Source organism: Lycorma delicatula, chromosome 5 (genome assembly GCF_047948215.1).
Source record: "Lycorma delicatula isolate Av1 chromosome 5, ASM4794821v1, whole genome shotgun sequence".
NCBI classification, from domain to species: domain Eukaryota; kingdom Metazoa; phylum Arthropoda; class Insecta; order Hemiptera; family Fulgoridae; genus Lycorma; species Lycorma delicatula.
Genome location: NC_134459.1, coordinates 60267950 through 60292461, shown reverse-complemented (window position 1 = coordinate 60292461; position 24512 = coordinate 60267950). Strand labels below are relative to the sequence as shown.

Here is a 24512-nt window from a genome sequence, read left to right as displayed (position 1 = left end):
GAAGTATGTTTCACACTGGGTGTCATTTTGATAAACGAATGTGCAGAAGATCTGCAAGTTCTTTCATCAAATCTTATCCAAACGTTCAATGAATTCACCAAAGAAGACATCATAATCATTGAAACTGATTGACTGAGAAGACAAGTGACTGAAATTGACCAAGAGATTACAAGAAGTGGTCACTGTTGAAGTTTTTGGAATTCATAACTGAAATGGAATTTTTTAAGTTCCAAATTTGGCTTTAGCACAAAGACAATTTGCATAACAACTGCTTCATGTAAGCAAAGCTGTTCTAAATTTAAGATGATTAAAGATTTATTTCACCATAAAACAGCAGAGGCTTTCAAATTTGGCTATAATATCAGTCAAGCACAAAACATCTGGTAAAATTAATTTTGACGATGTTATCAGTTAATTTACTGTAAACAAAGTAAGACAAAAATTATGTTTCTAAAATCAAATTTAAAGCAGTATTAACGTAAAGTATTTATAAGCAATTATGTATTTAGTAAATTTTGAAATTACTTAAGAGGTTAAAAGTGACATTGCAGTATTTTTAAATTGAAATGAGTATTTTCATTGCTAAAAAGCCATATTTTTTCTTAAAATGTTACTATTAGTGAATTAAAATATTGAGCCTGATAACAGTAATACAACTGCATAGAGTGCAGTTAACATTGGAAGTGTAGTTCCAGAATGAAGCAAGTGCTAGAGAAGTTTAATAAGTAACAAAATAATACGTAATACTATAAGTACCTTAATGTTGTTTTGATGTTACTGTATTTAAATGCTGCATTAGCATTGTTGAAAAATCTAAAATTTAAGTTTAAAATAAAAAAGACCCAGTCATTACATGTAATAAGACATTATCATTACTCAAATTTAAATACTATTTAAATGCTGGGATTTGAAGGTGACAAATCTCAGTTCAGCACCAGGTACCAAATACCCTAGCTACAGCAAACAGACTGGATGAACATTCAATCCCAGATATAAAGAACACAAAATAAAATCAAACTTTGCAAATCACCTTTTTGAAATTGAATACACATAAACTTTTTGAAAACACAATAAACTAGATAAAATTAACAGATTAAAAAATCGAATATACAATTTGACCACACTATAAAAGAGGTTCCAAACCACTTCAAGATAGGTGTCATTAAAAATAAACACAACATTATTAATGACGGAGCTGCACAAAAGCTCTGAAATATACTTCCCTTACATAAAGCTTAATTATTATATTTATAAAGTTAAAAGTATAAGTATTTTTTTAAATTTTGCCATATTTTATCTACTTATCAATAAGACTAATAAAAAAATAAAAAAGATTTACTCAGGATTCAGTTAATTCAAGAGTCCATTGAAGATAGATATTTTCATAACCGTTTTTCTTTTTACCACAATGAATTTCAAATTATATAAGTTATTCATGTAAAAAAAGTAAGAGATTATACAAAACAAACGAATTCAGAGGAAAGACTGTTAAATAATAATTATTTTGATACAAGATACTTATAATGTGTCTATAATTTTATAATAATTATGGCAACCTAATGAAAACACATCTAAGCATGTGTGTGTAATATTATATATATATATATATATATATTATATTATATAATCCGATCAACCCAAGTACAGAATCAACAAAATAAAATAAGATGACACCTACTTTATTCCACAATCCAACCAAGAGCACTTTCGCAAGTACCTCGCATCATCAGTTGCGCTATATAATTTTCCAAATCATTCATTCCAAATAACACATTCAAATTAAAAACCCTATACTATACATGAAATTTAAAATTGTTAAAAGATCCTTTTCCAATTAAATCAAAACAGAAATAAAACTAAAATTTTTTAAATTCAATAATTTTAAATTGTAAATTAAAAATAAAAATTGCATATATATAAAATATGAAGTCATTAATAAAATTAAATTAAAAGTCAAAATTAAAATTAATAATAAAAACAAAATAGAAATCCATGCAGACCAGCTAGCAAAAGTTATGTGACTGTACAGAGTTGAAATATTATGAATTATCAATCTGAATTTATACATATGCAATTTTTAATTTAAATTTCTGAATTTAAAAAAAATTAGTTTTTTTCTGTTTTGATTTAATTGGAAAAGGATATTTTAACAATTTTAAATTTCATGTATAGTATAGGGTTTTTAATTTTGATGTGTAATTTGGAACGAATGATTTAGAAAATTATATAGAGCAACTGATGATGCGAGGTACTCGCGAAAGTGTTCTTGCTTGTATTATGATTGAATAAGGTACATGTCAACCTATTTTATTTTATTAATTCTGTAGTTGGGTTGATTGGATTCACATAATTTGTATAGTGCAGAGGAATATGATTCCCGAAAGGATCTATTTTAGAAAAGTAATATATATATATAATAGAACAAACAATAAAATTTAACATCAATAATAAAAGAAATAAAATAAAATTAACAAGAAAGAAACAGGGGATAAAATAAAAAGATCACAAATAACAAAGGAAAAATGGTAAATATGGTTGTATATCCATTTTAAAATCTGAAATATTTCTAGTCTTTTCTAATGTTAGAATATACACAAAATATAATCACCATTACCCAGCAAGATGTTTATTTCAATTGGTAGTTTTTACTGTCTTCTAATCACACTAGTAGCTGGAATCTCAACTACAATAATTTAATTAATCCTACAGTAAGAGAATAATGGTGAGAAAACATTCATGAGATGGCCATGTTAACAGAAAGAATGGCTAATTCTTAATCTTGCCAGTCCCATCTCCTCTCTTCATCTCCTGGTCCATAGCAGCATGATGACATCCATAAAGTAACATGCAATGTAATAGACTGGAGTTGGTTTGTGTATCCAACAATGACAGTACTAGTTCCCTTGGAGAAAATTTTTGATTCCAAGGTAATTTACTGGTAATTTTTCTTACATGTTCTTACCTCCTTATCAAGATGGTCAGTTAGTTACTATATATATTGAATGGCTCACACAAAATAATTTCACATCCTTAAAAATGAAATGTGATAAACTGAGCTGTGGGAAAATATTGGTAGTACTAACTTCACCAGAATTAGGATGCAGCGATTCAATTAGACAGCAGTATAAAATAAATCAGCACTGAGAACTTTATAGGAAAGTGATGCCAACTTGAATGGAGAAATAAGATCTGTTGTTGATTGCAGTAAATTTTGCAGAGTCAGTACAGATGATGATCTGAGAGTGTAGATTATCCAGGAGTATATAAAAAATGCTGCTAGTAAATGTTAGAAGCAATGGTCTTTTTTAAAGAAGAAAGCTAATAATTTACAAAACAACATAAGAATTTAGAGTAAGAGACAGCCAGAAGAATTAATAAAAACCTCAGAAAGATGAAGTACCTGGTGTAAATCTGCTGATAAGATCTTGTACCAAAAAGCATAGTAGTTCACCGGGTGGTTATATACAATTTTGTGATTGTAATCAGTAATACTATGGGAGAAAGCCTACTGTTTGCTAGCACAAATTCTATTGAAGCCTCATGATAAGAAGTTCTTGGTCTCAGAGATACAAAATCACTTTCAGCATATAAGCTAGAACTAGTTCCGAATGCCCTAAACAAATTCATAAAAAGAGGTGTTCTAGACAGCTTCAAGCATTTCTAAAAAGAACCAGCGGAGTAGAAACTACAGAACCATAATCTATATAAGATCAAACTAAGAATATATATAAACGGAACATATACTCGGCTAGTCCACTACCAATATTCACTAAGGACCTTGAGAACATCATAATTTTCAAATAGTACCATAAGTTTCTTATAAACGCTACCCAGTTTAATTTTTTATCAGAATGCTAAACCCAAAGAATTTGACAGTACCCAATACATTGTTTGAAGAAATACTGCCAAAGAATGTGTTCTTGTTTGAAAATTTTATATTTGATCTTTCAGAGAGAATAGAAGAATCTAACAGTGAAAAATTAGTTTTCAATTTTTTACAGTTAGCTGCAGCTTTCAATTGATGGTACAAGGTGTGGCCAGACATAAAATTGGTGAAATTATCTTTATATAACAAAGATTTTACAGATGGGACAGCACAGAAAATATTATGCTGCACAAAATTAAGTTACTGGCACTACTCTCAGGTCACCTCCCTACCTTCTTGAGATGAATTGGGAAATAATAAATATCATCTAAATTTTACTTTTAAAACAAGTGGCATACTAAAGCTTGTAATAGAAGTCTGTTCAATTGATGATTTTTAGGATTTCCTGACTATATGTAATTAAAATCAAGAATGAGAATTGATATAAAGAATGTGTCATTGATGAGGAACTTAGTCATTCAATTAGCAGTAGCAAATTGGCAAAAGCAATATCAAAGGTGCATTTTCATCAGCTGAATTGTCTAGTGTAGAGGGAAATAGAACTGGAAAGTAAATTAATAAGTGAATTAATTTAATGGGACAAGATGTTCATGGTTTTCCCCCAATTATTTCTGAAAATTAAAAAAATAAAATCAAATTTAATAAACTTTTTATTCAATATTTTTTTGTATAATATAAAATAACACTTTCCAATTTTCATTATTAAGTTACATACTAAATTTAATTATTTTAGTCTCCTTGTGAAATTTTTTAGCTTGGCTGATTAGTTAAAGCACTGGTTGGTTGTAGATCACCTAATCTCAGATTCAATGCTATGTTGTGGCATTTTCCACCTATCATTTCATTCATCTAATAATCTTGTTAAATATATGCAGGAGCAATAATAATGTAATGTCATATTTTGTAATTTAGTTTTACATTGATGTTTAATACAGTTTTGGACATTCATCTTTTAGAACAGGGTTTAAAAGTGCTTTGAATAAAATACTACTTATTCAGAATAAAAAACTATTGGACATAATTCAGACTATATAACTACATAAAAACTACAAACTGAAAAAAACATACATATAAATTTAAAAAAAAATACAAATAAAATAAAAGTAGAGGTAGTGAAAGGTACTTGTTGTTGGGAGTTTGTTACCAAAATACAGTAAGCATCAAGTAGCATAAGTACTATAAAACAGATAACAAAGTCAACTTTATGCAAACCACCTCATAGAGAATGGGAATACATACAAAGACATTAATTAAAATGTGATAATTTTACAAATGGTCAATAAAAACCAATAACTAAAAAAATAAATTGAATAAAATAAGTTTGTATGAAATTTAAAAACTATAAATTTGACTAAAATTGACTTAAAAGCATATTATTGAATACAACATGGACTGACTACATAATTTAATACACACTGAAGAGTTTTCTAACCTTTTTAAAACAGGTACCATTACCAACAGTGCTGCCAGTAAGCTACACAGGAAAAAGCTGTTGGTAATAAATTACCAGCAAAAAAATCCTTTGGATTTAAAAAAATTATATTTTTGAATCTACATATTTCATAATTTGTAATAATTTTAGTGTTATCACATTTTTTTTAAGTTAATGTTGAAGAATGTAAAGTAAGAATAAATGGCATTGAACGACCATATTAATGTATGTTCACCCTTGTAAGATGATTACCACCTTTCTTGGTTCAATTCACAATAGATGGGTAACTTCATGCTGAAGGGTAACAACTAAACCAGTTAGTATCACTATTGAAAAGTTAAATGTTAATATAATTAACACAAAAAACTTACCAACATTATGACCAGTTTTGTTAGATACTTCAATGATTTTACAAGCATTTTCTATTATAAACAAAAAAAAAAAAAAAACAATTATTTAAAATACAGATAAATGTAAAATTTTATTCTTGTAATTAATTTTATTAATCATTTATAAATAGTTATTTGCCCATTACAGGTGCTTGCAATGGCAAAGTTTATTATTAAAAATATGTTAATGCGAAGTAGACAACCTTTCTTAATTAATATAAAAATAGTGAAAAAAAGACAAAACCATTATTTTTTTAATGAAAAATTGAATATTTTATCATGGTTCTATGTGAACATTTTTTTTTTTTAAATTTGTTCAACCCAGTAAAGAAGCAACAGCTGGTTCTGTTTGCAATGTACTAGAGAAAAAGAAAGCTTTTAAAACATAAACACCTTTAGGTTGTCTTAAAAACTGCTACACACCATAAATCACCAAAATTATTGCAGTAAATTAAATTATCACATTTGTCATGCAAGATACATTTATATCATATTTATTATAAATAAATTATGATATAATTTATTTATAATATGAAACATGGACATATTATTTTTTTAATTTAGTTGAATTGTTGATTAATAAAAAAAATTGCACCCTAGTAATATCAATATACATAAAATACAAATGAGTTGTAGAACTGTTTTAAAACAAATAAAGAAATAAGATATCTACATTCAATAAAATTAACTTTTAAAATTTTCAACAAAATCAAAAAATCTAAAATGTAAACAAAAAAAGAAAAAAAACTTTTTGATTTGTGCCATAATTAAAAGAACCAATTATGAGCAACTTTTGAAAAATTAAAGAGTTGTTTCAAGGTAATAATTTAACAACGTTATTTTTTACTTTAGTAGGGGTTTTGTTTTGAATTTGATTTATTATTTTGAAAAATTTCCTTAATTCTAAATACTATGCCTTCTTAAAAAAAAAAAACCATTTGAAAGTATACTGTTCGTAAGAAAGGTAAATTTCTCATCTTGAGAAAAATACGAAAAAAACTAAATTGGCTAAATCCATGTTGCTAATGTTTGGAACCCGTAAAACTGTTCTAGAGCAAAGTTGGTAAGCAAAACCATTCTTATTGTAGCCAACAGACTTTTGTATATATTGTCAGTCTCCTGATACAACCAGGCATCAGCTTGTAATAACAAAATTAAGATAGTCATCTTAGTAACAACTGAATAACACTTATTTCAGACAATAAATTCAAAACTAATAATTTGTATTTACTTATAGCGGATATAACAATAATCAGATTATTTTATTTTGCATGAAAGCAAATTAATGTTGTTTTTCTGTCTTAATAAGTCGGCTAATTTTCTGCAAAACAGAATTTCATCAGTTTCCTTATTAAATTTATTAGTTTCATTAATGAATAATAATTCTATGCCAAAGATTGCAATTTTTTTTAGTTAGATCTATTAATATTAAAGCATTTATTTTTAATTTAGTCAAGTAAAAAAGCTGGTAGAATTAATAATTATATATAAAATCCAATGTAAATTGAATTGGTCAAGCATTTTATTTTAAGAACATAAACTATAACTCAGAAAACTGATCATCAATCTGCCAGCAATAACACTCATATAACAGGGAACGGCAGATTTTCAAACAAATTTAGATTAGACTGGGAAAACATGTCTCTGTTGTAGTTTCGATCCAAACATCTGAAAATTTGCAGCGCATTTATTTTCTGCTAAAGGTAGGTGAACTAAGATTCAAAAGTAATATAAGATTAAGTACTTGCTAAGTATCTCGGAACGTGAACTTTTCTCCAACTATTATTTAAAAAATGTATATAAATAAAAAGAACATTTTAATGAGTAATAAAATAATATAACTAAAATAAAATTCTGATGTGTGTTAGCAGAGTATTATGAAAGTGAATCTATGAAAGATATATAATTGAATTTTCACATAAAACAGTAATAAATTTATTTTAAATATTTTGTTTTAATTTACAGTATTGGTATTACTTATGTAAAATTAAAAAAAACTTTAAAAAATATTTATATATGAAAAAATTAAACATAACTGCTTTTCATACATGATTTTGTACTGAAAACCACATTTCTTTTCACTAGTAAAATTTTCATTCTTCACCAAAGTAACAAATAATAATCAAAACACAAAATAAATATTTTTTAATGTTTTATGGCATTTAAAAAAAAATAAATATACAATAGTGTGTAATCCTTATCTAACAGTTAACCAATTTTAAACAATTACAACATAAAATTATATAATTAAATATGAAATCAGATGAACTTCTTTTATGAGTGTTGGGCAGTTAAATGAAAGATACATATACCATCATTAACGTCCTCTTTAGGTTTGTCTGTAGATAGTAACAAGTAAGTAATAATAACTTGCATAAATAACTGTCAAATTCTTTGTTTGTCATTAGTCAGTCAGTGAAGTTTCAAATATTAATTCCTCCCTGATAGTTTTTATCATGGTTATTTCTAATCTTCCTGATTAGGTGAGTGGTGGAGTACTCTTAGATTTATACCTCGGAACCCGAGTATTCTACATGAATTTAAGTAAAAACTGTTGGATATTGTTTTTTATGCAGAATACTAAAATTCTACGAATTTTAGTAGAATACCTAACAATTCTTTGTGCTTTTTGTTTTTTAATTATTTAAACTAATAATAACCAATTACTTAAGATATCCCACTTATTTATATTTCTCTGCTTTAAAAATTGAATTTCATTAAAGACAACCTTTTTATAAGATACTGCTAATATCTCAGGTATAAAGCAAAGACCTTTAAAGGGGATCAAAGAGGGAGAAGGGCATAAAAATGAAATCCAGAATTTGTAGCTGTTGCCACATTGCAGAATAGTTCAGTTTCACTTACACTACTGAAGTGAATGAAACATGTGGTTGTTCTACTTATAAAAAACAATAAATTGCAGAACAATTTACAATTATTAACCGATAACATAATATATACACATATATATATATATATAGTTAGAACATATACACTTATACAGTTACAGTTAGAACGTAACTTATACAGTTAGAATATTTTAACTGTGTCCAAATAGTGAATATATTTAAAATTTTTAAACATGAAAGGTTTGTATATAACTTTTTTTTGTAAATAATGAAACTTCTTGGCAGCTAGTTTTATATTATGTGGATATAATCACGTTTTTAAATATTAAGTAATAATAATTGTTAGTTGTATAATTGTTAACAACTATATTACTGCGCAAAAATAAAACTATGTATTTTTACTTAAAATTATTTTTTCTTTCATTTTCCTTTATTTCTGCAGACTTTCATTAAGGATGGACAAAGCTAATGCCAAAGATCATTGTGAAGCTGAAAATTGCTTCATATTCGAAAGATTGGGAACTGGTTCTGGAGAAAATACGAATTTAGTAAAAATAATAAAAATTACAAGAATACCTACTTTAAGACAGGCATTTGCAGAACAAGGAGACAATTGTTTTAATTCTTTAAATAATGCAGAATTTGTTTTGTCAAAGACATATTAACAAAAAATGTATCAAATCATTTAAAAGGAAGGATCAAAAGCAGTTAATTTACTCTCCACCGAAGAAAAAGCTGCATACGTCATCATCACTAGCTTTTGATTGGAAAAATAATTTGTTTTATTTGCGGAAAAGAAGCTGACAAAATAAAAGAAAAAAGCAGTCAAAGGCGACACAAAAAAATATAATTGTAAAACATTTAGATTTTAAAAAATCGATACTTTGTTTGCTGGCATTACAAAAAGACAATTTTACCAGAGATATTTTTCGAAGAATATCAGGTGTAATGGACTTAGTAGCCACTGGAGACAAATATCAGGAGGATTGCTTCACTTCATTACAAAATTTCACAAAAATAATTGATCATGATAAAAAAGTACATCCTCAAGTTTTGCAAGTTGATGCAACAGTGGAACAAATTTAAAAATACAATGAAAAAAAGCAATGACTACCAATTCTCATTACAAGAATTGAAAAGTATTTTAACAACACAGCATATTCCAAATAAAAAAAAACAATAAAGACAAGATTAATGAATCATTTTGGTGACAATATACTATTTTACAGTAAATTTAGTTCCAACACAACTATTTGTGTTGGGAAAATGTCTCGCATGAAATTTTATCTAATACTGATATAACCAAAAATCAGATAATGAGGAACTGGAAAACAAAAGAATATTAAAAGCTGCTAGTGAGATTATTTAAAGAGATATTCGGTCACAAGTTTACAATAACGAAATCTACCTGGCAAGTGATAAAATGTTTGAAAGCGTTCACAAATTTATTCCAGAATCATTACGTTTCATGTTATCTGAAATAATTTTAACAGATAAATGGAGCAAGTCAGAAAATGTGTAATTATGAAAATAAATTCACCTTAATAGCTCATGCTATTATTTCTGCAGTATGACCACGATTTTTCATATCACCATTACATGTAATGGTGACATTACATGGTGATTGGTACTTTTGTTCAATCTGTCCATGATAACACTGACTTCAATGTGAATACAAGTGATGGCAACAGAACTTTTCATAATTTGGGATCAATTGAAATTGTTACGTCAAGTGACGATATGCTGCTTGCAGAAGCAATAAAACATTTGGAGAAAATGCCATCAGTCTGATGTGGAAAAAGGATATATTCTGATTGAAATTTATCCTTCCTCAGCTGTTCAAGGACTCAAAAATATAACCATTACAATATCAAATGAAGAACTGAATCTAATATCAACTATAACTTGAAATATATATATATATATATATACTTTGGATATATTTGAAATTCAAGAGCAATAATGATTCACAGGATGTAACGAATTTATGAATTTGTTAAAAAATACACAAGATTTTGATATTTCATCCATAATATTTTTACCATTAATGCACCTCCCAGCGAATATAACTCACTATAATGCTCATATTTGGCAGACTGTTCCAGACTACTAGTAGGCCTGTAATGTTTAGTTTTGCTGTCTTTCATAAAAGGCTCTTGAGTTTGTTTCATGATTGTTTAACAAATGATGATTGTATTTTACAAATGGTAGTTTGTAAATCAGTTTACAAACTATATCCCAAATAATACAATGAACATACATCTAGAATATAATATTAAAACATTCCATACACTATATTTTACAGTTAATCAGTAACTGCTATAAAAACCTCAGTAGAAAATGCAAATTTCAAAAATATGCGAATACATGTTATAACGTTTCATCGGCTATTATATATGAAATCTTGTGATATTGTTTCAGCATTGAATTTATTTGATATAAAGCTAAAAATCAGTCGAATTTTTTTTTTTTTGTAATTTATTTATATATTTTTTTTGTCTTTAAGATAAAATAATTAATTTACATTATTTTCTATAAAAAAAAATCTAAAACAGTCAATTAAACACCGATGTACTCATTTTTTAAGTGCAAATTTGTAATAGGTAAACTTTTTCCAATGGGTCTTAAGAACATATTCCATATACTTTTGTTACAATCTATTCAGAATACCTGGCTTCCAAGATTTTTCACTTTTTAAGTTTTATGGCACTCCATTACAGGGATTACTTTTTGGAGGAATAACTCAGAAATTCATTCAATATCTACCCTACAAATGAGAAAGTAGCAAGACTATTATTTAAAGTCAGAAATAGATAACCATAAATTTTAATCATTTTTTATTTTATCTGTTTGAGCATTACATATTTCTATTATTAACATTAACTTACAAAAACCACAATTTTTTACTATTAAAAAGTTCCAAATCAGTATAACTCTCAAAATATTAGCTATTTATTTATATCTGAAATTATTTGAAAAACTACAATTCTGTTTAGGGAAAAGGATATTAAATACATCAAATCCAGTTAAAAACTGGAAACAAGTTTTAATTTAAAAAAATTGCTTAAAAATATTTGATAAAATTATGTCCACAGAGTATTGAAATTTTCTGTTATGTAAATGTGGCAAACATATTTCTTATTATTTCTTTTCAAATTATTATGTGTATTGAGTGCTAACAAGCTAATTGAGATTTCTAATATTTTGTGCCACCATTTACTTAAATATGTTTATTGTTCTATGAAATAACTTTTGACACAATAGAATATCCAGTCGATTTCGTCAAAATTAGTATTGTTATGTTTTAAAATTTTGTTATATTATAAGTGGCTAATAATTAGCTCTGTGTGGTTTATGATATGTTACATATCACTGACTTCTACTTTGAAAAATGATACATGTAACAAGAATAGCAAAGAAACCAAAAAATATTTGGCAGACTGTTCCAGACTACTAGTAGGCCTGTAATGTTTAGTTTTGCTGTCTTTCATAAAAGGCTCTTGAGTTTGTTTGATGATTGTTTAACAAATGATGATTGTATTTTACAAATGGTAGTTTGTAAATCAGTTTACAAACTATATCCCAAATAATACAATGAACATACATCTAGAATATAATATTAAAACATTCCATACACTATATTTTACAGTTAATCAGTAATAACTATGCTATAAATCTTTTCACTCCATCAGCTGCTTGACCAATTAACTATTACGCTTTTATTAATAATATCTTGAGAATACAATATCTGAAAATAGGCTAAGAACCCATATATAAGTTAGCAGTTGATTATGTGCAGTCCGAACCTTCACTTCTAATTCAGTGACATTAATTAAAGCCAATTATTAAAATTTACATATAACATAGCTATTGAAACAGGTATCCGCAACACAACAGGAACAAATAGTAATAGCTGATCAGTAACAAAAGCACTTACACAACCAATAAGACATGACAGTCATTTAGACATTGACAGATATGACATTTAGATATTTAAGACATAACACTGTAAAACCACATTTTAAATCAAATTAATGGTGATGTTACTTTCACTTTAATCAATAATTTCTAAGGATGCCTATGTTTTCAATATATTTTGGTTATTATGATCCAATTAATAGCACTAATCCTGAAATAGCACCAGTAACCCTGAACTGAGAAAACTAACTGTCAAAACAGTAATTACGCTAACTGTGTATAGTGTAACAGTGCAATATTAAAATAAAGAGTAAGAAAACTTAGAGTTGCTGTTGAGTAGATACCAAAAGGTGTGGAAAAAGCACAAATACGATTATAAAATTCTAACACTAACTTAGCATCCGTATCAAAATACAGTGAAGCAAATAAAAAAAAAAATTAGGATGAAAGCATGGTACACCACTTTTTAAGAAAAAATAATTTAATAATAGGAGGTGTGTTCTTCACCCAACCCTTTTCATTATTCTTGATTTCTTCTTCCCATTTTGGGTTCTTCAGACTCTGGGAGGGCCATAATGAGTACATCAGGACTTTTGTAGGGCTAGTGATTTTGTAGTAAAGGGAGTTGTCTTATGAACCTGTCTAAAATGATAACTTCCTAATTTTTCTTAAAACATAACTCCAAATATCTAGAGAAAACACATGAAATGTTTTAGAATGTATGCATGCAAACGCACACATACATATGCATATATATGTGAGTGTGTGTATATATATATATATATATCAAGACCAATATCACCTCTGCACTAATAATATAAATTCAAATATATATATATATATATATATATATATAATTCAACTTAATCCACCGAAGAACAGATATAAGACAACTCGTATCTTATTTGTATATTTATAAAATTACATATTAAACGATTAAAAGATTAAAATTGCGATCATATACAAGAGTACATGAAATCATGTAATAAAATATGTTAAAAGCAAACATTTAAATATGTATGCGGCCACCTAAATACTGCAGTATTGAACTATTTAAATAAATATCTTATGAAATATCTGCGAAAGTGCTACTACCTATTGCAGCTTTTATGATAAATATAGCAGCTAGGATAAATATAAAATCTCTCAAATTAATACAAATATATTCAGAACAAAAAAATTTGCAGAAAGATTTAAGATAAAACAGGAAATTAAACAAGGTTATTACACAAGGAACTGTATAAACTTAAAAATTACATAATACACATCATTTGCTAAAAATATTAGTACAGGTGATCTTTGATTATGTACTTATTTGATTAAAATTAATGTTGAAAATCATAAACATAAGCTAAAAGAATCTCAACATATAAAAATTGGTAATTTATTTTAAAGATAAAAAATAATTACAACAATAATTATAATAAAATAAATCTTCATGATAACAAGTTTCAAAAAAATATTGTTGTGAATAAAAACGGTGCTTCATGTTTTACTGGTACACAAAAAAAAAATCAAAAAATTATACTAATACTAATAATGAGTTTTTACATTTGCCAAATGTTTACTTTAGTGATAATGAACAATCTGTTGTTGATAATGCTTTTAAATTTAATATATTTGATAACAACAAGAATAATATTATCAAAAACATTATAGTTGATTCTGAAATAAATGTTAATAAAATAAATCCTTCTGATAAAAAAATCTGACATGGAAATCACATGACTTCCTTGTATATCTACTAAATTACTTATACACATTTTTAAAAATACATTAAATTTTATTTCACTAATATCTTCCTCTATGAATCATGAGACCTTGCCGATGGTGAGGGGACTTGAGTGCTCAGTGATACAGAGTAGCTGGAACAAAGGTGCAACCATTATCGAAGAGGTCTCTGTTGAGAGCTAGACTAAGAAATGATTCCTGACAGGGCAGCAGCTCTTTCAGTAGTTGTTAAGGGCAGGAAGACTTGTTAAGTCAGGAAGACTTAAACAACCAAATCAAGATCACTCAATCTTCTGAGTACTGTGCAGCTGAAAGCAATGGAAAACTACAGCAGCTTTTTTTTTCCAAGAAAATGTAACTCTCTGTATTACCATAACAAAGATGGAGGCACGTTCCTTGGAAAAATATTCTGGAGGTAAACTAGTCCCCCGTTCAGATCTCCAGTTGCAAACTACAAGGGGGTCACCAGAAAATTAAAAAATAACATTCTATGAGTCGAAGTGTGGAATGTTAGAAGTCTAAAAAAGCTTGGTAGGTTAGAAAATCTAAAGAGGGAAATATATAGGTTAAATATAGATATAGTAGGAATTAGTGAGGTTCGGTGGGAAGAGGAAAACAATTTTTGGTCAAGTGATTTTAGAATAATTAACAAAGCTTCAAATAAAGGGCACGCAGTAGTAGGTTTCGTAATGAACAAGAAGATAGGGAAGAGAGTAGAGTATTTCAAAATGTATAACAACAAAATTATTATAAGGATAAAATCAAAACCTAAATAGACAACTGTTAACATCTATATGCCTATAAGTGCCCATGATGATAATGAAGTAGTGTGTATATGAAGAAAATGATGAAGCAATTAAACACATAAAAGAAGATGAAAATTTAATAATAGTTGGAGATTGATATGCAAGCACTGGAAAAGGCAAGGAAGGAAATATTGTGGATGAATACGGGTTGGGCAAAAGGAATGAAAGAAGGGGCCGACTTATAGAGTTTTGCACGAAGTATAATTTAGTAATTGCCAACACCCAGTTCAAAAATCATAATAGAAGAATATACACATGGAAAAAGCCAGGTGATACTGCTAGGTATCATATAGATTATATCATGGTTAAGCAAAGATTTAGAAATCAACTCGTCGACTCCAAAGCTTGCCCTGGAGCAGACATTGATAGCGACCATAATTTAGTGATTGTGAAATTTAGATTGGGATTTAAAAACCTGAAGAAAAGGTGTCAGATGAATCAGTGGAATTTAGAGAAGCTTGAGAAAGAGGAGGTAAAGAAGATTTTTGAGAAGGACATTGTAAGAGGTCTGAGTAAAAACGATAAGATAGAAAATATAGAAGAATGGGAGAATGTTACAAAGGAAATACTTAAATCAGCAAAAGCAAACTTAGGTGGAACAAAGAGAACTGGTAGAAAACCTTGGATATTAGAGGATATATTGCAGCTGATGGATGAACGTAGAAAATATAAAAATGCTAGAGATGAAGAAAGTAAAAGGAACTATCGACAATTAAGAAATACTATAAAGAGGAAGTGCAAACAAGCCAAAGAAGAGTGGATTAAAGTAAAGTGTTCACAAGTGGAAAAAGAAATGATCATTGGTAAAATAGATGGAGCATACAGGAAAGTTAAAGAAAATTTTGTGGTGCATAAATTAAAATCTAATAATATGTTAAACAAAGATGTTACACCGATTTATAATACGAAAGGAAAAGTCGATAGGTGGGTGGAGTATATTGAAAAATTATATGGAGGAAATGAATTAGAAAATGGTGTTACAGAGGAAGAAGAGGATGAATGGGGAGAAACAATACTGAGATCTGAATTTAAGAGATCACTAAAAGATTTGAATGTCAGAAAGGCTCTTGGAATAGGCGAAATACCTCCAGAATTACTGCACAGTGCAGGCGAGGAAGCGATATATAGATTATACAAACCAGTGTGTAATATTAACAAAAAAGAGGAAGGTACCTGTTACTTTTTAATCTTTACATAGAACTAGCAGTTAATGATGTTAAAGAACAATTTAGATCTGGAGTAATAGTACAAGGTAAAAAGATAAAGATGCTACGATTTGCTGATGATATAGTAATTCTAGCAGAAAGTAATGAATGTAGTGTGAGAGTAACAAAAGTAATGAAATGTAGTAGAAATAATGTAGAAGGACCACTGAATATAAAAATAGGAAGAGAAAAGATTACAAAAATAGAAAAATTTTGTTATTTGGGAAGTGGAATTCCTAAAGATGGAAGAAACAGGAGCAACATAAATTGCCAAATAGCACAGGCGAAACGAGTCTTCAGTCAGAAATATAATTTGTTTACATCAAAAATTAATTTAAACATCAGGAAAACATTTTTGAAAGTATATGTTTGGAGCGTAGCTTTATATGGAAGTGAAACTTAGACAATCGGAGTACTTGAGAAGAAAAGATTAGAAGCTTTTGAAATGTGGTGCTACAGGAGAATGTTAAAAATCAGATAAGTGGATAAAGTGACAAATGAAGAGGTGTTGCAACAAATTGATGAAGAAAGAAGCATATGGAAAAATATAGTTAAAAGAAGAGGCACTTATAGGCCACATATTAAGGCATCCTGAAAGAGTTGCTTTAATATTGGAGGGACAGGTAGAAGGGAAAGATTGAGCAGGTAGGTAATGTTTGGAATATGTAAAACAAATTGTTAGGGATGTAGGATGTAAGGGATATACCAAAATGAAATGACTGGCACTAGATAGGGAATTTTGGAGAACTGCATCAAACCAGTCAAATGACTGAAGACAAAAAAAAATCACTAATAGCTTCTCATTTTTTTCATACTTTTTATTATTATTGATTATTATTTATAGTAATTTTTTTTACAATCAGAGGTTAATAATTATTAATAAATCAATATTTAAATTTTAAAAAAAAATGTTAAAAAAGAAGGAAATGAAGTCGGATTTGAACCGATAAGCCTTGCCCCTGTAAGATCCAAATATTTAATTAATAAAAATTTTATTTGGTTATAACTATAGAACCAATAAAAATAAGTACCACTTATGATATATTGCTGAAAGGTCTCAATGAGGGCTTAATACCACAGTTAAGTAATAGTCCAAAATCCATATTTTTGGATTTTGGGCTTTTTTGGAAACTTTTGGTCCAGTAAATTGCAATTAAAAGGGGAGGTGGACAACTAGATGTTACAACAGTCTTAAGTCCAAAATTTCAATATTCTACAGCTAATTGTTTTTGAGTTATGCGAGATACATAGGTACATACGTACATATGTAGACATCATGCCGAAATTAATCAAAATGGATTCAGAGGGTCAAAATGGATATTTCCACTGAAATCTGAAAACCGAAATTTTTGCAAATTACAATACTTAGGAATACATACGAAGTAAAAAATGAAAACAGGGTATGGAAATAAAGGACTAAACATCATTACGCAGTACTTAATTAAATAAAATAATGAGTGACCAATCAACTTTCAGGCAGATTAATTTGTTTAAATATATTCTGCATGTTGTAGAAATAGCAGGCATTTAAGTTTGTTTATAAGTTCTCACCAGGTCTTACACTGATAAGAAAATTTTGTCCTTCAATGAAAATATTTTTTGCTGCACTCTGAATAGTAATTATCCTATATTACAGCTCCCCAACTGCATTTAAATATTTTATTTATTGGCAGTTGTGTTTTTTAATTTTTACAATATTGTTTTTATTATTTTAAGATATATTTTATAATATAAGAAAGTACAATTTTAATTTAATTTAATTTTAAGAAAATAAAACTAATTAAAAAATAGCCCTGGAATTAAAAACTAATAATATTCAGTTGAATAACTTTCTGACAGTATTTCCGAAAGAAATACCTCAGTCGTTCTCTACCTTACTTAAGTATCCTTTTTTATATAATGGGAATATTATTGACATCTTAAAGCAATCGGGCACTTTAGCAGTTTCATACATTTTATTGTAGATATCCAACAATTTATCCAGTAAAACAATAGGAGCATTATTGAATAACTCATAGGGTATTCAAACTTCTCCCAGTGCCTTATTATTTTTGCTTCTTTTGATTATACTGAGCAAGTCTGTTAATTGAAAGTGAGCATCCAAGGTTTCATCAAGCATTAAAGGCTCACAGTAAACTATTCTAAAAGAAATAATATTTGGATTTAAAAACTACTAAAATATCCACTCCGGACCTGTAATATCACTTGCAGAATGAAATATCGGAAAGTATTATTTAATATGTTATTAGATCGACTTAAACTGGGCAGAACGACAAAGAATATTGCAGGAATACCAAGCCGGATTCAGAAGAGGTTATAGTACAATAGATAATATCCATAATTTAGTTAGTATCATTAAAAATAAATTGTATCAGAAACGTAAACTGCATGCATTTTTTATTGGTCCACTGACCAATAAACAGAATAGATCAACATGTGCTTTTATAAACTCTTTGAACTATAAAAGTCATATAAAATGATTAAGCTTCTTAAGGAAATGTATAGTGGAACACAGGTGAAAATATGGAGTTCTAACAGGTTAACAGAAAAATTTTAAACAATAACTGGTCTAAAACAAGGTTGTCTGTTGAGCCCATCCCTTTTTTCATTTTGTTAATGATCTGGAGATTGCTTTGGAAGGAGGAGTTTATATAGCAGGTATTTTAATAAATTTGCTGGCTTTTGCTGATGATATTATGATGCTGGCTGAAGATTCAATTTCATTAAGGTTGATAAATGGACTGCTACAATACTGCTAAAAGTGGAATTTGCAGTTGAATCTAGGTAAATAAAAAAATGTTTTTCGGAAAGGAGGGAAACTAACATGATGGTGTGGAAAAGAAGGAATAGAAGTTGTAAACTGTCACAAATATTTGGGTGAAACACTAGTCAACATTATTTCTGGAAATACATTGTACGGAAAAAATACAAGTGATGAAATCGCCCTTGAAAACATTTAGTAATCAGTTGTGCAATGATAATATCGCATTTGAGAAAAAATTCGTTATTTTTAATAAGGTCGTGTAGATCAATAATTCATTATGGTGCCTTAAGTTGGTTTAGGATGGATGATAAGAATGAGATTCTGTATAGATTTATTATAGACAGTATTTTGTTTACCCAAGAATACTCCAGCTTATAGTTTGCATCTGGAAACTGGTTCAGAGTCTATCTTCTTGCATACAATCAGACTCCATTTAAAATACATACAGCAATGTTTGAAGTTGCCAGATAGCAGGTATTCTAAGGTTTAGTTAGTTAATACATATTATAGAAAAAAGAATATATTTTTATGATGAATAGAAAGAGCTTGTTTGAAAGTATAACACACCATTCGACTATGACGTACCATTTTATTATGTTTACCCAGAATTTAAAGAGAATTCCATTGTAGAAATGATTGAGAATAAAATGAAATCAGATTACACAGGTATTTTGAACAACAGTCGCAATTTTTTAATTTACTAAGAACGAGACTTGGAGCTTAATTATGTATGCAGTAATGAACATTTTAATTTAATTAAATGGTTATTTAAAGTAAGAGCCAAATTGATATAACTGAATAAGTACTCATTTTCGATTAATTCTCAGCTTTGTTCTATGTGTAATATGCAAAGGCAGGAGGACAGTGGCATTTTGTCCTATTCCAGGGAAGATGAGGCTACAGTTTTTTTAACAAGTAGTATTTGGAAATGGATGATCTGAAGTGGTATCCTAATGAAAATGGTCAGCCAATATTAAATAAATACTGAAAAAGGCTTGGAAACATAATTTTCTTTGATTCAGGAATTTAATTTTTAATTATATTACTATCACATAAAAAATAATACTTCATTATGGTTGTTTATAATGTGATGTGGACAACACATGACCTACTTGTACACCTTTAAATTACATTTACACATTTTTTTTAAAATGAAAAGTACATAAAATTTTATTTCATTAAAAACTTCTGATATATTTTTTCTTTTTTTTTTTGTTATTGAATTATTATTATTCATTGTAAACATTTTTTTACAATGAGAGGTTAATAATCATTAATAAATCAATACATTTAAATTGAAAAAAAAGTTAAAAAAAGAGGAGTGAAGTCTGATTCGAACAAATGTGCCTTCCCCTAAGATCGAAATATTTTATTAATTAAAATTTTATTTCGTTATAACTCTGGAACCAATGAAAATAAGAACCACTTAAGATATATCATTGAAAAGCTCTCAATGAGGGCTTATTACTGCAGTTAAGAAAAAGTCCAAGTTTTTTTAGACAGTTTTGGTTCAGTCAATTACAATCAAAAGGGGAGGTGCACAAATAGTAGATGTTACAACAATCACTAAATCCAAAATTTTAACATCCTCGGCTAATTGTTTTTGAGTTATGCGAGATACATATGTACATATAGATGTCATGCCGAAACTAGTCAAAATAGATTCAGGGGAGGTCAAAATGGATATTTCCGTTGAAATCTGAAAACCAAAATTTTTCACAATGACAATACTTCTCTTTACTTTATACAAGGAAGTAAAAACAGTTACGTAATATTATTAGTAGTAATATCCATAGAATTAAAGGTACAAATTTTAATAACAAACCACTTTTTAATAAAAAAAGAATTCGTAACTTAAACAATAAATTAAACGAAAATAATTGCATTATACTGAAATCTGATAAAACTAATACACCTGTTGCTATGTACACTGAAAAATAGAATATTTTAATTAAACAATATATAATCAAAAATAAGTTTAAAGAAATAAAAGACCCTACTAATAATTTTTTTTAAATAAGTTTAATAGCAAAACATCGAACTGTTTTTAATTATAACAGTAATTTAAGACACCATACTAGATTATACCCTTTTGAACTGGTCGCTCCAAAATTAACAGGATTCCCAAAAATACATAAACCTAGCATCCTTTGACTGATTTTTCATCTGTTCCATCTTATACCATTTTCAAAATAATGGATAAAATCCTTAGGATAAAGATGAATTTACATTATACTTATAACATAAAAAACAGATATGAATTTATAAATAAATTAAAAACTTAACAGTTGGCAAAAACACTAAGATGGTAAGTTATGATATAAGTAATGTATATCCTATTGTATAAACTAATAAATAATCATGAAGACCCTAAATTTATTGATAACATCATCAAAATTACTTTGAATTTAAAACAAGTGTTATACACAGGAAAATACTTTGCCTATGGGATTTTCTTTGTCAGCCATTATGTCAGAGATATACTTACATGATTTTGAGAATAAAATAGTCTATGGCATTATTCACACACATAATGCTGTATTATGGACTCATTATATTGATGATGTTTTGGTCGTTTATGATCTGGTTATAAACAATGAACACCTCATAATTTTAAATAAACTTAACTCATATAACGATTCAAAATTTACTTATGAAATAGATACAAACAGAACAATACATTTTCCAGATGTTAGCATTGAAATTAACAAAAATAATTTAATTCTATCTTCAGTATACAGGAAACTTACAGCCAATGAAATAACAGTTCACAGAAAATCAAATCATCCTTGGTCTAATAAAATTAACATATATACAAATATGATTAACAGAGCTATCCATTATATACAAAATAATATAGAAAAATTAAATACAGAAGTAAAATCATAAAACAAATTGCAATTCAAAATGGATACAGTACTTTGTTAATTGATAACATATATAAAAAACAAATGTCAAAAATTAATAGTATAATAACTTTAAAACCATAGTGCACAGAAGATTGATAACGTTTATGTAAAATAATCATACTAACAGTATTGTTGAAAATATAATCAATGTTTATGACAAAGATAAATTTAAACCTGCATACAAAACTAACAACCACATAATAAAATATTTAAAAAACAATAAAAATACCGATTTATAAAATTTATGTGGGGTTTAAAGTGTAATGATTGTGAGGATATTTACATAGGTAACACCAATAGATTGTTTAAAGCCAGATCTCATGAACATTTTAGGCATTATAAAAATAAAAAACTGGGCTTCTCTAATGTTGCAGATCACCTTATAACAATAAACATTCCATTATTGATGTTAATAATAATTTAGAAATATTAAAATTTGAAAAAGGAAACATAAATAAAAATGTAGATATTTTGGAAAAATATTATATAAACAAGGATTCAACTTGACCAATTTACAGACAGATTTTGAAGGAGACATACTTATAAAAGCTGAAATAGATAGCAGCAATTTCATAAATATTTCATAAAATATTTATTTAGATAGTTCAGTACTGCAATATTTGGCTGGCCAAATATATGTTTAAATGTTTGTTTTTAATATATTTTATTACATGACTTCATATACTCTCGTATATGATTGCAATTTTAATTGTTTAATATGCAATTTTATAAATATCACACGACTGATGATGTGGGATTCTGCAAAAGTACTTTTGTGAAAAATTATAAATATACAAATAAGGTAAGGGTTGTCTTATATCTGTACTTTGGTGGATTAAGTTGAATTATATATATTTGAATTTATATATATACATTTTTTTTAAATTCAAATAATTCATTAACAAATTGATCACTGTTCTAATAAAATCTAATATTAAACAAAATTTAAATTATCAAAACACAATAAATAGATAAAATTCGAATTAATATGGTAAGTTATTAATAACTTATTTATTTACTGTGTTTTGGTGGTTTATATTTCATTTAATATAGAGTTACAAAAAAATATATATACTGGTCAATAACAGGTCATAACTTTCTGATTTTTCTTTCTTTTCAGTGTATAATTAATTGGAAATAATGAGTGGACCAAGATAAACTTTTGAAAAAAGAAAATATATTTTAAAATTCTGTTGGAAGTATGAAAGTGTAGCCGAAGCATAAAAACAATATTGCACAGAATTTCAGGAAGACCCACCAATGCAACTTACAATTAATCAAATAAAAGATAAATTTGAAATGAATAGAACTGTTCAGGATGTTCACATACAATGTTCCAGAAGACCAAGAACATCAATGAACATCAGCCAAGAATGAGTACTCTCTTTTCTCTCTTTTTTCCTGTTTGGCCTCCGGTAACTACCGTTTAGATAATTCTTCAGAGGATGAATGAAGATGATATGTATGAGTGTAAATGAAGTGTAGTCTTGTACATTCTCAGTTCGACCATTCCTGAGATGTGTGCTTAACTGAAACCCAACCACCAAAGAACACCGGTATCCACGACCTAGAAAGTTATTGCACAACATCCAAAAATCTGTAAGACAATCAAGTCATGAGATTGGCATCAGCAAATAAAGTGTCCATTGCATTTTAAGATGTTGTACATGAAAATGTTACATTCTAACAATGGTACATGCTATCAATGAAGATGACCCGAACCAAAGAAAACAATTTTGCAAATGGTACTTTGTACTTTTTGGAAAAATGTGAAGAGGATGCACAGTTTTCAGGAAAAATTGTTTAGAGCAATGAAGCTACATTAAAATTAAATGGCATAATTAATCGACATAACTGCAGTTACTGAGCAACTGTAAATTCACATGTTAAGCAGGAAAGCAATGTAAATTTACCAGGAGTTTCAGTGTAATGCGGTATTTCAAGTAGAGGATTAATTGGACCATTCCTTTTTGACAGTATAGTGACTGGTGCCAATTACTTGAATTTATTGCAAGAATCTGTTTAACCACACATTCGGGAGGAGTTTGGTGAAGATGGCAAATTTTATTTCCAACAACATGGAGCACCTCCACACTATCATCACGATGTAAGAGCATATCTTGATGAGAATCTTCCAAACAGATGGCTTGGACAAAGAGGTCCCACGGTCCCTGCCCATTCCCCAAACCTGATGCCACCGCACTTTTTCTTGTGAAGATATCTTAAAGATAAAGTCTATGCCAGAAAACAGATGACACTGGAAGAATTAAAAGCTGCAGTTGAACAAGAATACACCAGAACACCAAAGAAATCTTTGTTGAAGTTTGTGAATCAATAGCCCACCATTATCAGCAATGTATTACCAGAACAGTAATAATTTTGAACATCTGTAGTAGGAGGAAAAGTTATACATTCTATGTAGATTCTTCTGCAATTTAAATATCAATTATATGCGAATAAAAGCTGAAGTTATAATCACTCAAACTGTGTATACTTTTTTTGGGAGATCTATATATATAATAAAATGATAATCATGTGTAATTTATGAGATGGAAACTAAAATATTACACATGCAAAACCTGTGTTCAATAATAATTACATTTTTCTATAATGTCCATCATAA

At 28.0% G+C, this 24512-nt stretch overlaps 1 protein-coding gene across 1 annotated transcript in view; it reads right to left on the bottom strand.

Annotated features, from left to right (window-relative positions):
* LOC142325003 (ras-related protein Rab-24-like) overlaps positions 1-24512 on the bottom strand; it is a 75837-nt gene that overhangs the window by 11432 nt on the left and 39893 nt on the right. The window contains exon 5 of the mRNA XM_075366239.1: positions 5690-5740. Coding sequence (XP_075222354.1) covers positions 5690-5740 — 51 coding nt within the window. The remainder of the gene's footprint in view (positions 1-5689; positions 5741-24512) is intronic.